Raw genomic sequence first — 14121 nt, forward strand, 5'->3', positions numbered from 1 at the left:
GTGTACATATTAATTCGAACCAGCCATTCCATCCAACTCCGCAACGCCACTTTCTTCCAATATCGGATCACAGAACTTTTCAACACAGTGGAATACACAACTCTTCCACCATAACTCTTCGTTTCTCAATGTCCTCCCTCACTACTCACCACCTCCTAGTCCCCTAAGCATCCGAATAATCCGAATCGTAATACTCCGCGCAGCGAACACCCTCCGACTTCACCTCATCGACCGTTCTCGACGTGTTTATCCCTCGCCCGCGCAGAGCGCCCATGTTGTACAGGCGTCGCGGACTTCGACTGCCCTGGCCCCCTTGACTTACGTAGCCTCGACTCAAACTCAGACTCTGCCCCTGGCTCTGGTTCTGGCTTTGGCTTTGGACAAGCGGATTGTTCCCAATAACAACACGCACATACCCCTCCTCCGACGATCGCGCCACGCTCGTCGCCCCGCTCGCATTCGCCACGTCTCGCGCGCGGATCGCTGACGCCGTCGACGATGTTAGAGCCCCGCCGGACCCGTATAGTGGCCCGGATATCGACCCTGTTGATGTGGGGCGGTGGAAGGATTCGGCTTCGAGCACGGAGCTGAGCTGCACTGCGTCGCGCGAGCGCGCGTGGTGAAGGTTGTGGGCGGAGGTTTGAGAGTGCAGGGTTGTGGGCGAGGAGGTGTTGGTGTGGATTGGGCTGAAGGAGGGCTTGTGCAGGATGGGGATCTGGTCGGAGTGTGTTGAGCTCGAGCGCTGATGCGTGTGGGGGCGGGTTGCGGAGGGGCTGGGGAGGGCCGCGGGGGGAGGTGTGGGATGGCGTTTGGTGGTGTTGCGGTGGGAGGCGTTGTGGCGTAGTTTCACGCGCGGTGGTGCGGGTAGGTGCTGCTGCTGGTTTGCGAGAGAGGAGGTGCGCGGTGGGATCATTGACTCGATTACTTTGCTGTCCAGGGGGCTGGGCTTCGCGTTCTGCAGGAACGGGAAGCGGACGTCTGCGAATGTGGGTGGGAGCGGCTCGCGGTTGTTTTTACCTGTTGGTGGCACCGTTGTAGCTCCCGTGTCTTGGGGGGTGTAGAATGCCTCGATGTTACGGGTTCTGCGGATTGGTGGTTAGTTGGCAATTCGAACCGATGGGATGGGATGGTGGGATACTTACCGATCAGTGTTAATGGGCTTGGGCCTATTTCTTCTACTCTCCCTTCTTCGGTTCGGCTGGTTGATTAATTCGATCCAGCTACCTCTCGCATACTCGGGATGGTTATCGCCTTGAACATAGATGTTAGGATTGTTGTGCGGCTTTTTGGGTCTTGAGAAAAGTCGACTCAAATTTAGCGCCTTCGCATAGCGACGATACATGCCGAGACCATCTTTGGTGGTACCGAAGAAACCTACGATGACGATTGTCGTTGAGATTGCGATCCACGGCTGGTTCATCTCGACTGTTGAGATCGACCACGATGGTATGAACAGGATCGCGTCCCAAGGGTACGGATTGTCCCCCCAGTGGATTCGCATGTAGTTGTACGGCGTGAGGTCGCCCATCTCCAGGAAGTTTTCTATTGTCAGGTAGAGGGACACGGGCAGATAAACGACCAGGATAGCTAACGACATGCCGTACAATCGATTACGTATCCATGTCGCGCGCGCGACGGCGGCTTCGTTAGACTTGAGCCCATGTAGCGTGCTCTTCGAGATGGTACGGAAACGCTTCCATGTGAGAACTTCGAGGGCTGTTAGTCCATATACCTATGCAAATGTTCAAATTTGGAATCGCAGACTTACCGGCATAGGGAACAGACGCCAATACGAAGACCGTGGGAGGACCATCGTACACAATCAATCGCGGCCAGCTGTTATCGAACGAGACCATACAGCCGATGAGCGTGCCGATGTTGTAGCGTTGAACGATATCAAACCAAGTGAATAACAGTTGGATGAGCGCGGGGGGGAAGATGATGGTAGCCTGAATAAAAGCTCTCATCCTGCGCTTGTTGCGCGAGAGCTGCGATGGTCGCGTTAGCTTGACCTGCTGGGCCAACTGGCGAATGATGGCGAGGATGGCACCGGCGTATATGGTCTGCAGAGGCATCCACGTGTATACCTCGACATCACAGAGACCGGTACCGATCCACCAGTTATCCCAGTTATCGCTGTTCCAGATCAGCGAATTGAGAACCGTGACCAGATTCATGAGGGCTACGTCGATGATCAGCACGACGGCCGCGAAGTCGCCATTGCGCCAGAGAAGGCGAAAAGGTACCCAGCAGAGCACAGTGCCGACGATGGCGAGGATCACGCGGAAGGAGAGGTTGGCTGTTAAGCCTGGGTTAGGCGCGAAACGGACATCGTTGGACGACGCGTCCGCTTGGACTGGAGCTGCTATCACCGCTGTCGCGAGGAGAGCGAAGATGATAGCAACTACCTTAGTGATAGTGAGAGACATCGCGCCGCTGGGTTAGCATGCCGCCCGCTGCTGCGCAAATGTCGGGGTGATGCTGGGGGAATTCGGGACGGGGAAAATCGAATTTACTATACCAAGCTTATGAGTTACCTTGGGCTCTAGTATCTTCGTTGGGGTCGTGATGGATTGGGGTAGAGGAAATGCTATATCTACGGGCTAAATGGATGTGGGAGACAGATTCTGGTGTTGATCTAGAATAAAATTCGAATAATTTGGGGATAGGTTCCGAAGAGACACGTACAGGTAAACATTCACATTTGGCCCGGATGGTCAAAGGGCTTTACAGATGCCATAGGCTTGCCTGCTCTAAGATAATCTTAGAGAAAGACGTACTTACATCGTCTTTAGAAGGTCGCCCGACTGCTAAGCATAGCGGAGACTCGACCGGAGAGGATTTCAGGCGTCTTAAACAGTTCCTCCGAGATGAAGTGTCGACGTAGTTGGCGAACTCTCGGCGTAACAGGTATATGAGGTATGTTCACAATTATTGCGGGTTGACTGTTTACAAGGGATATCTATATACTTCCTCTGTGTCTTCGAAAGTTGAGATAAATAGCAGAAATGCTTAGAAGAGATTATTCCAAGAAGCATTTATCAATTACTACTAGTAACCCGTTTTGTGAACTTAGGAACTTAACCCATGATTATATCGATCAGAGTTATGGTGTCTTAGTTGAAAGAACTTATGTGACGGGGTTCCTTATACTCTTTTCCTTTCTCCTGCTAATACTAGATAACAGTGTAGTTACTGGCAAATATATATCACAGATTGACGAGGCTCTCATAACTGCTTTGATAGATTTAACACTCTATAACTTGTTAACAATTGATAGGTTTGTCGTAAATCTAAGGAATATGTTACTTGTATGATATCTCCATTTTACTTACCCCTTTTCTGAAGGATAATCGAATCCATTGGGCTTCAAATTCAGCCTTAGATTGTTTTCTCTGATATATCACAAATAAAATAATACCTAGGCAAGGCTTAAGAGTCCAAAGCCAATGTAATGGTACCTAAAGCAAGCCCTATGGATACGCCTGAAAAAGGTGGCATATATCTAAGAAATAAGAAATCTGTTTTCTACCTTGTCTGGATTACAGGAACCCCATATAAGTAGTACATACCTTGGTATGTATACAACGTGGTTGAAGTTTAAGGAAAAGAGTGTAGACGGACGGTAGTCTCAATATGCAATATATCTACATAGTACTTCATTATACCATCGTATCAGATATATTTGGTAATCGATTACCCTAGGCGATCCATCCCCCCACGCTACACAACCAATCAGGGTGGGTGAAAAAGTTATGTAATTTCCTGTCGCGTTGAATAAACTTGCAATCGCGAACCACATTAAGATAAATTGACTGCAAACGCACAAATTTCCCCATTAAATCGACAATAATCCATTCCAACCGATTGCGCAAGCTCCGACAATACCGCAAAGATGTCATTCCTCGCCCGCCGCTTCACTGCCGCTGCCCCGAGCCTAGCCCGCTCCTTCAGCGCCTCCGCTCGCCGGGATGTCGCCAAGATCACACTGGTCGGCAACCTTGCTGCCACCCCAGAGGTGAAGGCCACCAGCACGGGCCATGATGTTATCGAATACGCCGTCGCCAGCAACAGTGGATCTCGAGATAACCGTCAGACAAGTTGGTTCAGAGTCGCTGCTTTCATCGAAGAAGGTCCCCGCCGAGACTTCTTGACTAGCCTCCCGAAAGGGTACGTTCGATTTGCTTTTTTTAAAAAATTATTTTTATAGAAATCGCTTGTTACGGCCTAGCCTTCTGTTTCTGTTGGTTCGATTTCAGCTACAAACAGGCGCAGAATTTTACAATCAGTGAAACCCGAGAGAAAAGGTTACGAGAGCTAACGGTATTCGATAGAGCTACCGTCTACGTCGAAGGTGATGCTATCATGAACACATATAACGACGCCGAGGGCAAGGCTCGTTCTTCGCTCAGCATCTACCAAAGTAGGTTCAGATAACTACCGCACTGCCCGATTATTACACTAACATATTCGAATTAGGAAACCTCGAGGTCCTCCGCCGACCAGCACCTGCAACCGAGTAAACGGGTAGAAATGATGTGCGCGGAAGTTAGAGCAGCTATATCTGTGTCGACCTGACCAATACCCACGTACTGTTGGCTCAGAATTCTCCACTACTACGACTTTCTTATGTCTGAGAATGGGACGGCTTGGGGATGCTAGTGTACTATAATGCTGTGTTATGACTCGATACCAAACGTGCTGATGCCAACCCCTTCACCACCTATTTTTGAAATCGCGCGACGTGCTTCTAATTACCCAATGATCGGGAACGATTCCAATAACCAACCGGATTGAGAATACTGTCCGGGTGATATTTTGCCTCCTACCATTTGGCATTTGCGATTCAAACATCATAATGCTGGACATCTTACTGAATGCGAATATACTAAGACGAGAAACACCGATATTCTTCCAATATATGAGGATGTCAGATATGGTAGGTGGTTGCGCAGGTAGTTCCCTCGTATTTTGTTTATTGGATGAAGCATTTCTTAGGCTTAGTCTAAGTCTTACTTGGGTAAATTCGTGTACGATAATTGTCTCTCATTGGCCGAGAAGACGTATTGGTTGATCACATCTAGTCTAAAAAGGCGACATGTCTAGAATTGCAATTCTAAGAGTTTCCGGTCATCCTCTCCAAGTTATACCTTTATCAAACCAAGGTGCAACTATCCATACATCCAAACCCGGCGGCCACGCCACCCTCCTCACTTTGATCCCCCTTTGTGCGCAGAAGATAGCCTGCTTGCTCGTTATGTAGTATTGCTCGAGACTGTTGATCCCATACGCATGTCCCATATATGCCGAGCTCACAAATAACGCCGCCGTGTTCCAACTTGCCATTTCGAAGAATCGTGTTCTTGACAGGCGGCGGGGTAATCAGTTCCATGAGGATGTATGATGGCCAGTGCGATTCGGGAATGGACTTTAGAAACGGTGGGATTGATGAACGATAGATATTATTGCCACCGCCTTCTCTCTGTGGTTTTAAGACGTAGCCCTTGCAAAGCTCAGGGTCACTAGCTATCTTTCGAGCCCTCAGCCCAGCTTCCGTTTCATCCAGGGGGTAAATGTTGGTAAAGGTTTTCATCAGATCAAATATAGATGTGGAGTCCCTAGATAAGTAACGGGGCAATACAGAAGGATTTGAAGGTGTCTCGGGTGTCGCGAGAACCTGTTGGACTTTCTTCGTGCCGGCAACCTGGGTAAGCACTGTCGGACATTTAATAGCTGCTGACCTTTCTAGATGATAGCGAGCTTCCCAGGCGGACTGGTCGGGATAGTCTGAGGGTCCATAACCGCACCGCATATACACAACAGCAACTTCAAACGTATGGGAAGGTGACTGAGGTGGCCGATACAATAGTTGGCGTCCTGGATTTTCGGCTAGTGCTGTATGCTGTAGAGTTTCAGAAAATGGCAGTCTGAACACGGGTATTTGTGGCTCTTGCAAAGCTTGGAGCTCATATTCTAAATGACGCTGATCGAATATGTTCCTCTCGCCTCCTTGCACGAGGAATATGACACATTTTTGGTAGGGAGTAGATGGGAGGCCGTATTCAATAAAAGCATGTCGTATACCTGCCGCTAACCCCGCAGCACTCTCGTTCCTAGGAAGTTGCAAACTTCCGCTTTGTGTTCGATTCTCAAGTAATAGATACTCTGTTAAAGATAGATATCTAAACGATTATTAGATTTGTGATACCTTAGTAAAGGACGGGAACTGACTTGTGTAGCAGAGAGGTTTGGGACGAGAGTCCTCCAAATGAGGCCGCGATTGTATTAAACTCAACCTGTTTGATTTGTGGTGGAGATCCGGTGATGTCTTGGTGAACCATATAATCCGACCTAAAGAGGCCAAGACTTTTGTGCTGAGAGAATGATGAGTTACGTTGGCAAGACGAGGGAGACGATAATCTACTTACCTGAACATAGCCCTCCTCCTTAACTCTTAAGTGAACTTTCCATAATTCTGTTATGAAGTCATCGCTATCCCCAATTCTATATTTTGTTAATCCATGATTCAACAACCGAGACTAGACTGTGAATTCAATGGACTAACTCTTTCACAATGTGAGCAAGGAAGGTATCATCTTGACTTATAGAAGCATACAGCTCATTGTAAGCCCCCTGAACCGCAATTGCTTGGTCAAAGCATATGCGAGGAAAGGGACTCGGGAATAAGGTAACCGGGACAGCAGTTGCAAGAATTCCTGCAGGATCGGCCTCTGCAGGGACAATAGCAGGAGGTGGTCGGACAGTTAAGCCATGGGCCAGTGACCAATCCTTGATGACTTCAGTCAACCTTTCGCCTTCGGTGGGCGTAATCTCATATGGATAGTCAGACATGCCTACTAGGTAGGCAAAGTTGCTGATTAGGACCCAGCTGAGGCTTGAAGAGTAATATGATGGCTTCTCTCCGCAGAAATGTAGCACTTTGATCTCGTCCGTCAATATAACTAAGGGAATATATAACTAAATTCAAACTAAGAAAAGCAACAAAATTATCACGGCTTATAAATCTTTAGAAATAAGGCTGCTTTTTACGGTGCCTCTTCTGAATTTAAATAGGTATTAGCGCATTTATCAAGCTTTAGGTGAGTTCTATTCTAAGCTCCAGCCGATCTTCGCCGATATGTACCCCACCAAAGTACCTAGTACATAAGTGACGTGATCACCAACATCTTGAAAGCCCTGCAATGGCTAAACTTCGGCTACTTCGGAGGCTTGGTTTTTTTGAAGGTCACGTGTTACTTCTTGGAAGGTCCGTGCTCTCGATCCAAACGGATGTTGGGACATTGATTGGGACCTTCCACCTGCAGTGGCACTCCACATCGTCGTGCAACCAGGAATTTGAAATGCGGGACCTGCTCAGTGGTCAAATCTACATTGACCTACCTTATGTACCTATATACCTAGTAATTAACGATCTTGATCCGAATCCTTTCATCTCTTACCAGCATTGATACATATTTGCGCATATCTAGGTACTTATCATAGATGATGGGATCTAGACATTTATGTCCATAAATTGTTTACTACTTACTACTTACCTGGGTATTGTGTGTTGTTGGTCATTGATAATATGATGAACGGAAACGCCTGACTAGGCCAACCAGGCCTGTAAATTCAGCCTTCCTAGCTGTGCGTAGCCGCCGCTCCTCCCTGTTACCTCCTAGATATTTACGAAAAAAGAAAGTACCATCGCATAAAGTTCTTCCCAACTACTGCCTTTTGCCGCCGTTGTCTCTTTCCTCGGTACTATCAACATGAAGTTCACATGGACGTGCTTTCCAAAATCGATTAAGAGAAGCTAGATGGCTTCCTTAATAAATACTTAAGGTTGTCAAACATTATCCATTTAATTCCGTGCACTTCGACGGTTAACTGGACCATAACTTTCTCTCCATCTCAAGACCTACCCACCTATGCCTCGAAATCTACCCTGGGACGATATCAATAACCATTCTTACCTGGGCAACTTTCTTTCCAATTCTTGAAACCCCATGCTTAACATTCACCCGTCACTCGAATCGCGTCAAGCGTCAAATTCCGATACGAGTGATTCTATTTTATTCACTTGAATCTTCATTTTCACCGTCAAAACTACTCTTCCCTACAACATCTGCGACGTCAGCCTCTAGGTACGTTAATTGCTATTATTCCTTTACACTACTTCAATTTTCTACACATCTTCCTTTCACCACCAAAGTTTAAAGACCTATCTTATCTTGGCAAATTCATGATATCTACCTAGTAGGTACTAGGTAGGGATCACCAGAGAATACCTAAAATCTATCTAGTGTTAGAACATTGGTATACACTTGTAAGACTCCTAGGCACGATGCTGGACACGATAGGTACTGGGAGCGATATCTGCAGCCACTTCCTACTAGGTGATTTGTACTGCATACCCTTCACCTACGCGTCGTAGCTTCCATTTGACGCGATTTCCTATTTTTTTTTCTCTATTGCGATTTTATCGCCCTTTCCTGTCTTCTTCCAAGTCTCGTTCATTTTCCTACTTGTGTGTCTTATAATTCACTTCTAACCAAGATCTCTAGTCCATCGTATTTTAATCACGGGATTCCACAAGCTTCGAATCGTTCAATTCAAATTTAATATCTATGCACGATTGCATGATCGCCTGGTAAGTGTTATCTGCTCAAGGTCCAGGATTACCTATTACCATAGATGGCTATCTAAATTTAACGACGAGAATGCAATAGCTACCTAAGTAGATGTCTACTTGGGCAGCTATTCCTCGACGTACTTCATACTGTATCCCAGTGGTCAAAGTCGCCGACTTTGCCTTCTTCACCTCAGAACCGTCCTGTCCTAAAATTGCACGATATATTATTTAAGCAGAGTTCACCTACTGACTCTCAATAGGAACCTGGTATGATTGTTACTTTCTAATGGCTAGAAACTCAATCGCCGTAACCCACTCTATCGCCGATGATTCTCTGGTCGATAACATAGTCTAATTTATCATGGATGACCCATGGTTCTGGACCGTAGAGAGGGTTGTTGCCGAGCTCTGCTCAGACAATCGATCCTGGGAAGTACACTATGGCCCCTTAAAGTTTCCCCCACTTGATGAACTTGAAGCTCGGCTCAGACGAGAGGAGGTTGATGGGTTTACGCTCCTCACCCTCGACCAGTCCGAACTTTGTCAGGAGCTCAACTTCACGACATTGAAACAAAAGGCAACTCTCAAGTATGCTATTAGCATTTTTCGCAGCCGAAGTCATGGATTTCGTAATCATATGAAACGCTTTAACGCCGGTTATGAGAGCGACAACAGTAAACAAGGAGAACTAGCACCATCAAAATCCGATGAAGATGCCAACCTTCTCGCGAACCAGCCACAACTCATACCCACATCCTCTTCGTTGCGTCAGATCCCCAATAGCCCGCAACCCTTAGTCAACGATGACTCCGTCTTGGGAGGACATGTTAGCAAGAGACGGCGGGTCGTCCCCATGCTCGTTTCAGGCGACATCGATGGTACTTTATCCCGTAACATCCCAACCGAAGCAGATGTGATCTCGACAACCAGAGCGGGAAAGATAAGCACCAATGGTAGTCAATCGAATGATGATGTAATAGCTTCTCCCTGGGCTTACCTTGGTCAAGATGCTCTTACGAGAATTGATGTCCTGGGTAATTATCCCTCCCTGGAGAGGGACAGCGAACAAATGGAAGACCAAGTCGAATTCTCCTACCGCAGGGAAATACCCCATGGACGACGAATACAAGTCCACCAACTTATGAAACATCATACTCTCCGGATACAGAAGTCTTCAGAGTTCCGTGGGATGAGGGCAGATTTAGTACCCGGTGCCAATAATCCAGACCACGATGATCTTCTGCCCTTATATGGTGATTCAGACGAGGAGTATGATTCAGAAACATGGGAAGAAATAGAAGCTGAAAAAGCTGAGCAAGCGGAAATCGACAATCAACCTGGGCTCAATTGCGACGAGGTTAAGGCAATTCTCGATGAATCTATCGGAAAATATGTATCCGACTGGAAGGAACGTAAGCTCCTCAAACTGCAGCGCAAAGCCAACAAAATCTGGCTAGATGCTAGAAGATCGGGTTTAAGGAGATCAATAGTCAATGTCCGCAATGGGCATGATTCATGTGAAGCTCGTATTGCGAGGCTTTGCAAAGAGATTCTCGAACAGAAATACCGTGACGTGGCCGAGGTGAAGGAACAGGCCTTGATCCTACAACAAAGCGTTGAAGATAGGGAACACCACTCATGGGTTCTCGGCGCCATCAATGCATCAGTTGAACCTGTGAAGTTTCGACCTCTACCTAGAAATTCTAATAGGAAGAGTCGTGCACTAAAGCCGACCGCGCTTGACGAGGAGATATTAACAAGCGAGTCTGAAGAAGATATTGGTGATTTTATCGTTGACGATGAGCCTACATACCCTGACGAATTTTCTGGTTCCTCACCGATGGATATCGATAATGATGATGTTTCTCATGGACAACAAGATATCGATGATGATGATCAGAATGCGGAGTCTATCAAACCTGACCAAAGAGACACGATTGATCTCACTCAGCTAGATGAAGACGTCAGCATGGCTGGACCAAGTACGCCTGCGAAAGCTCGAGAACATCACGTTGTAGATCTGACTACACCTCAAAGGCTGCGAATCAAAATGCGCAGCAATTCGTCCACGGCCAACGGGAAGCCGAATACGCAAGAGGCGCAACCATCGACACTATTCATGCAGATAGATGACTTGGAGCCAGCAGAACAAATAGTGGCTAAAGAGCTGACGAAATTGGACCAAAGTTATCTGAACGAAGTATTTACGTTGGTCATGGACACACGATCAGAGAGCGATTGGCTTTATGTCATGAATGTTACACTAGATCATCAAGACTTTCCGAAGCCTCCGCATGATGCTCAGAAGAGAAAGACCCTTGCCGTCTACACGCTACTCCGCTTGTTTGAAATCTACAGAGACGGCGTCCTATTATCCGTGGGTCGTTATAAGAAACTAACTTACGATGACATTTTGGAGAAGATGCAAACGTGGACGAATGGAGGAAGCATCCCTGACAAAGTCAACAGCTATGTTGACTTCCTCTACCGCTTATCCGATCGTTTTGAGTGGAAGAGATGTTCACCGCAAGCTGAGGGTGAAACATCTGCCCCGGCAAAGCGTAGACGACATAAGAAAATGACTCGCAATGCGGACGCAGAAAATCTCAGAGAGGCAGACAGAGAAAGAACTGCAGAACAATTCTATCGACGACAGATGTTACGCGACAAACTCAAGTTAGGCGAATATTCTGGCATGAGAAACCTTGATACTCAGAAAATAATAATTAATGAGAGTAAGGGTGATCATGAAGGATTCATTTATGTCCACCCTGAGATTGCGCAACGCATAAAAGATCACCAGATATCAGGTGTTAGATTCATGTGGAACCAGATCGTGGACTCAGCAACGAAGCAAGGTTGTCTCCTAGCCCATACGATGGGTCTTGGAAAGACCATGCAAATTATCACGCTCTTGGTGGCTATCGCCGAGGCGTCGGAATCTAACGACCCTACCATCTCCTCTCAGATACCCGAGGGCTTAAGGAAATCCAGGACCCTTGTTATTTGCCCTCCATCGCTCATAAACAACTGGATGGACGAATTCCTTTTTTGGGCGCCTGAAGGCCATAAGCTGGGAGAATTCTTCAAGGTTGACCAGTCAAATACAGAGAGGCAGCGTTTAGCAAACATCGCAGCCTGGGAAAACCGAGGCGGTATACTTATTATCGGCTACCAACTATTCAAGAACATTATTAATGATAATGAAGATGTCTTGGAGGTTTTGTGTGAAAGTCCGAATCTTGTAGTGGCTGACGAAGCCCATGAGATGAAGAACACAAAGTCAAAAACACACATGTCCACTAGGAACTTCCGGACCCACAGTCGCATCGCATTAACAGGTTCACCTTTAGCCAACAAGGTCGAAGAATACCATTCCATGATTAACTGGGTAGCACCAAACTACCTGTCTGATATCCGTGAATTTAGATCAGAGTACGCCAATCCGATCGGGCGGGGCCTTAGTCTTGATGCTACCGCATATGAACGTCGTCATGCCGTTAAGATGCTGAATGCTCTCAGGCAAGAAGTTGGACCAAAAGTACAGCGTGTAACAACCTCGGTGCTAAAGCACGACATACCCACAAAGCAAGAATTTGTCCTAATAGTTCCACTAACAACTTTACAACGAGAGGCATACGAATCCTATGTCCGTTTCCACCAGGGATACCAGCATACCGATTACAAATTCGCTGTGCTTGCTTCAGGAGGGACTCTAGGTGTCCTCTGTGCCCATCCCCTTATTCTGCTTAAGAAGTTACAGAAGGTGAAGGCTGACTCCGAGAGGGACGCTGATACAAAGAACACACTTCCAGATGAGCTCCTGAGTATGGAAATCGCACTAATAAATAAGGTGCCTGACGTCAATGACTATTCCTTGTCTTGGAAGATTCCGATACTTCTCTCGATCCTCGAAGAATGCAAGCGCGTAGGTGACGCGGTTCTTATCTTCAGCCAGTCAATCCTCACGCTTAATTATCTGGAGCATATTATCCGAACCAGGAAATTTTCTTCAGTTAGGTTAGATGGGTCGGTACCAACGAACACGAGACAGAACACAGTCAAAGACTTCAACAAGGGTAAAATAGATATATTCCTTATATCTACTAGAGCTGGTGGTGTCGGGCTTAATATGACGACTGCAAATCGCATAATTCTTTTCGACACTAGGTTTAACCCTCAAAATGAGTTGCAGGCAGTTGGACGCGCGTATCGCATTGGCCAGAAAAAACAAGTCTATGTTTACCGCTTGGTCTGTGGCGGTACGCTTGAAGAAAGCTCGTTTAATTTGGGGATTAAAAAGTTGCAGTTAACTTCTCGGGTCGTTGATGAGAAGAAACCGATTCCTAAGGCCGGGGCATCCAATAGCACACTCCAGATGCCCAAAGAACCGGTTCAATATGATATCAGCGGATTTATCGGCAAAGATGTCGTACTCGATAAGGTCATTGAACAACATAAATCGGGTATTAGGAACATTATACCGATGGATACCTTCGAAGAGGAAGAGCATGAAGAGGCTGCATTAACAGCCCAGGAGTGTGAAGAGGTTACCCAGATGATCGAACGAAATGAGCGTCGCAGGTTGGGACAAAAACAAACTACCCAAGCTAATGACGTTGCCCCTACCCACCATACAGATCCTCCAAGCTCTTCTCATAATGCAGGTTCATCGCTGCCTATTTCCAGACTGGCCGAGTACCCGTCTGGTATAAACAACCCTCATTATTTCATGGAGTGTATAGCACCGCACATAATGCCTCCGAACTTCACTGAAGTGGATCGAAGAGAATGCGAACAGATTGCGCGGTCTATTACTCTAACAATTGTGTCCCGGAAACTACCGGTTGCAGAACAAGAACAGTTATTTGACCAAATTCAAAAGGCGGTAATCGATTTCCAGTTCAAGTTCGCTCTCCGTTCACGTTGTATTTCTCCAGAAAAGCTTGGCGATATGAATGTAGATGAAATTCGTAATCTTCATCAAGCATGGAAGATTCTGAAATGGCATGATTGCATGGATTTGGCCAAACGACTCAAAGGGGACGATGAGAGACTCGCTCCAGGCCACCAGTCTAGGACAGACCCTGAAGTAGGAAGTCCTCGCCAATATTAACACAAATACAAGAATGACTCGGCTAACTTTCATCTCCTGAGATTAGCACCTCCAATACGCAATCCAGAAATTGCTAACTCCCCCGGCGCAAAATTCCGAATTAGCACCACAGAAACCGCAGAGACTCGACGATCAAAAGGCATTGGAAGCTGTCATTGAACGTAGGAAGGCCAAGAAGCCCTCCAAAGGCAAAGATCCTCGTCTACCAAATTGGGCTATCAATGCGGTCACTAAACAACAACGCGCAGGACCGTCGCCGGCTCCATCTTCTACCGTCCCCCGTACCTCCACCTCCGCCTCTTCCCATCTACCGTCGAAATCCCCTTTCAAATGATCCTTGTCATCAAAGGCATTTTGACATACTTCAACT

The 14121-nt window shown here is 46.9% G+C and overlaps 4 protein-coding genes across 4 annotated transcripts; 2 read left to right on the forward strand and 2 right to left on the reverse strand.

The window, feature by feature from the left end:
• Window positions 1-787: 787 nt before the first annotated feature.
• On the reverse strand, window positions 788-3170 carry GGS22DRAFT_156249 (pheromone A receptor-domain-containing protein). The gene is made up of 2 exons (XM_047960338.1): window positions 1777-3170; window positions 788-1718 (listed from the first exon to the last, which is right to left on the reverse strand). The coding sequence occupies exons 1-2, from the start codon at window positions 2427-2429 to the stop codon at window positions 1139-1141; spliced, it is 1233 nt and encodes a 410-aa protein (XP_047820971.1). The 5' UTR covers window positions 2430-3170; the 3' UTR covers window positions 788-1138.
• A 626-nt stretch (window positions 3171-3796) lies between these two features.
• GGS22DRAFT_156253 (nucleic acid-binding protein) lies at window positions 3797-5021 on the forward strand. The gene is made up of 3 exons (XM_047960339.1): window positions 3797-4170; window positions 4335-4423; window positions 4480-5021. The coding sequence occupies exons 1-3, from the start codon at window positions 3896-3898 to the stop codon at window positions 4521-4523; spliced, it is 408 nt and encodes a 135-aa protein (XP_047820972.1). The 5' UTR covers window positions 3797-3895; the 3' UTR covers window positions 4524-5021.
• A 134-nt stretch (window positions 5022-5155) lies between these two features.
• Window positions 5156-6852, reverse strand: GGS22DRAFT_178361 (glutathione synthase; the record flags this gene model as incomplete). The annotated part of the gene is made up of 4 exons (XM_047963576.1): window positions 5156-6182; window positions 6232-6374; window positions 6429-6504; window positions 6566-6852. 4 exons carry the CDS (start codon window positions 6850-6852, stop codon window positions 5156-5158), a joined length of 1533 nt encoding a protein of 510 aa, XP_047820973.1.
• A 2144-nt stretch (window positions 6853-8996) lies between these two features.
• On the forward strand, window positions 8997-14085 carry GGS22DRAFT_185976 (uncharacterized protein; the record flags this gene model as incomplete). Its single annotated transcript, XM_047964390.1, has 2 exons — window positions 8997-13727; window positions 13798-14085. The coding sequence occupies 2 exons, from the start codon at window positions 8997-8999 to the stop codon at window positions 14083-14085; spliced, it is 5019 nt and encodes a 1672-aa protein (XP_047820974.1).
• Window positions 14086-14121: the final 36 nt, after the last annotated feature.

Source organism: Annulohypoxylon maeteangense (genome assembly GCF_022496945.1).
Source record: "Annulohypoxylon maeteangense strain CBS 123835 unplaced genomic scaffold GGS22scaffold_4, whole genome shotgun sequence".
Lineage (NCBI taxonomy): Eukaryota > Fungi > Ascomycota > Sordariomycetes > Xylariales > Hypoxylaceae > Annulohypoxylon > Annulohypoxylon maeteangense.

Coding starts and splice junctions, on each gene's coding strand:
- GGS22DRAFT_156249 (XM_047960338.1), bottom strand. CDS start 2,429: ATGTCTCTCACTATCACTAAGGTAGTTGCTATCATCTTCGCTCTCCTC. Junction 1,719..1,776: donor TTCGTATTGGCGTCTGTTCC/CTATGCCGGTAA, acceptor ATATGGACTAAC/AGCCCTCGAAGTTCTCACAT.
- GGS22DRAFT_156253 (XM_047960339.1), top strand. CDS start 3,896: ATGTCATTCCTCGCCCGCCGCTTCACTGCCGCTGCCCCGAGCCTAGCC. Junction 4,171..4,334: donor TTGACTAGCCTCCCGAAAGG/GTACGTTCGATT, acceptor GGTATTCGATAG/AGCTACCGTCTACGTCGAAG. Junction 4,424..4,479: donor TTCGCTCAGCATCTACCAAA/GTAGGTTCAGAT, acceptor TATTCGAATTAG/GAAACCTCGAGGTCCTCCGC.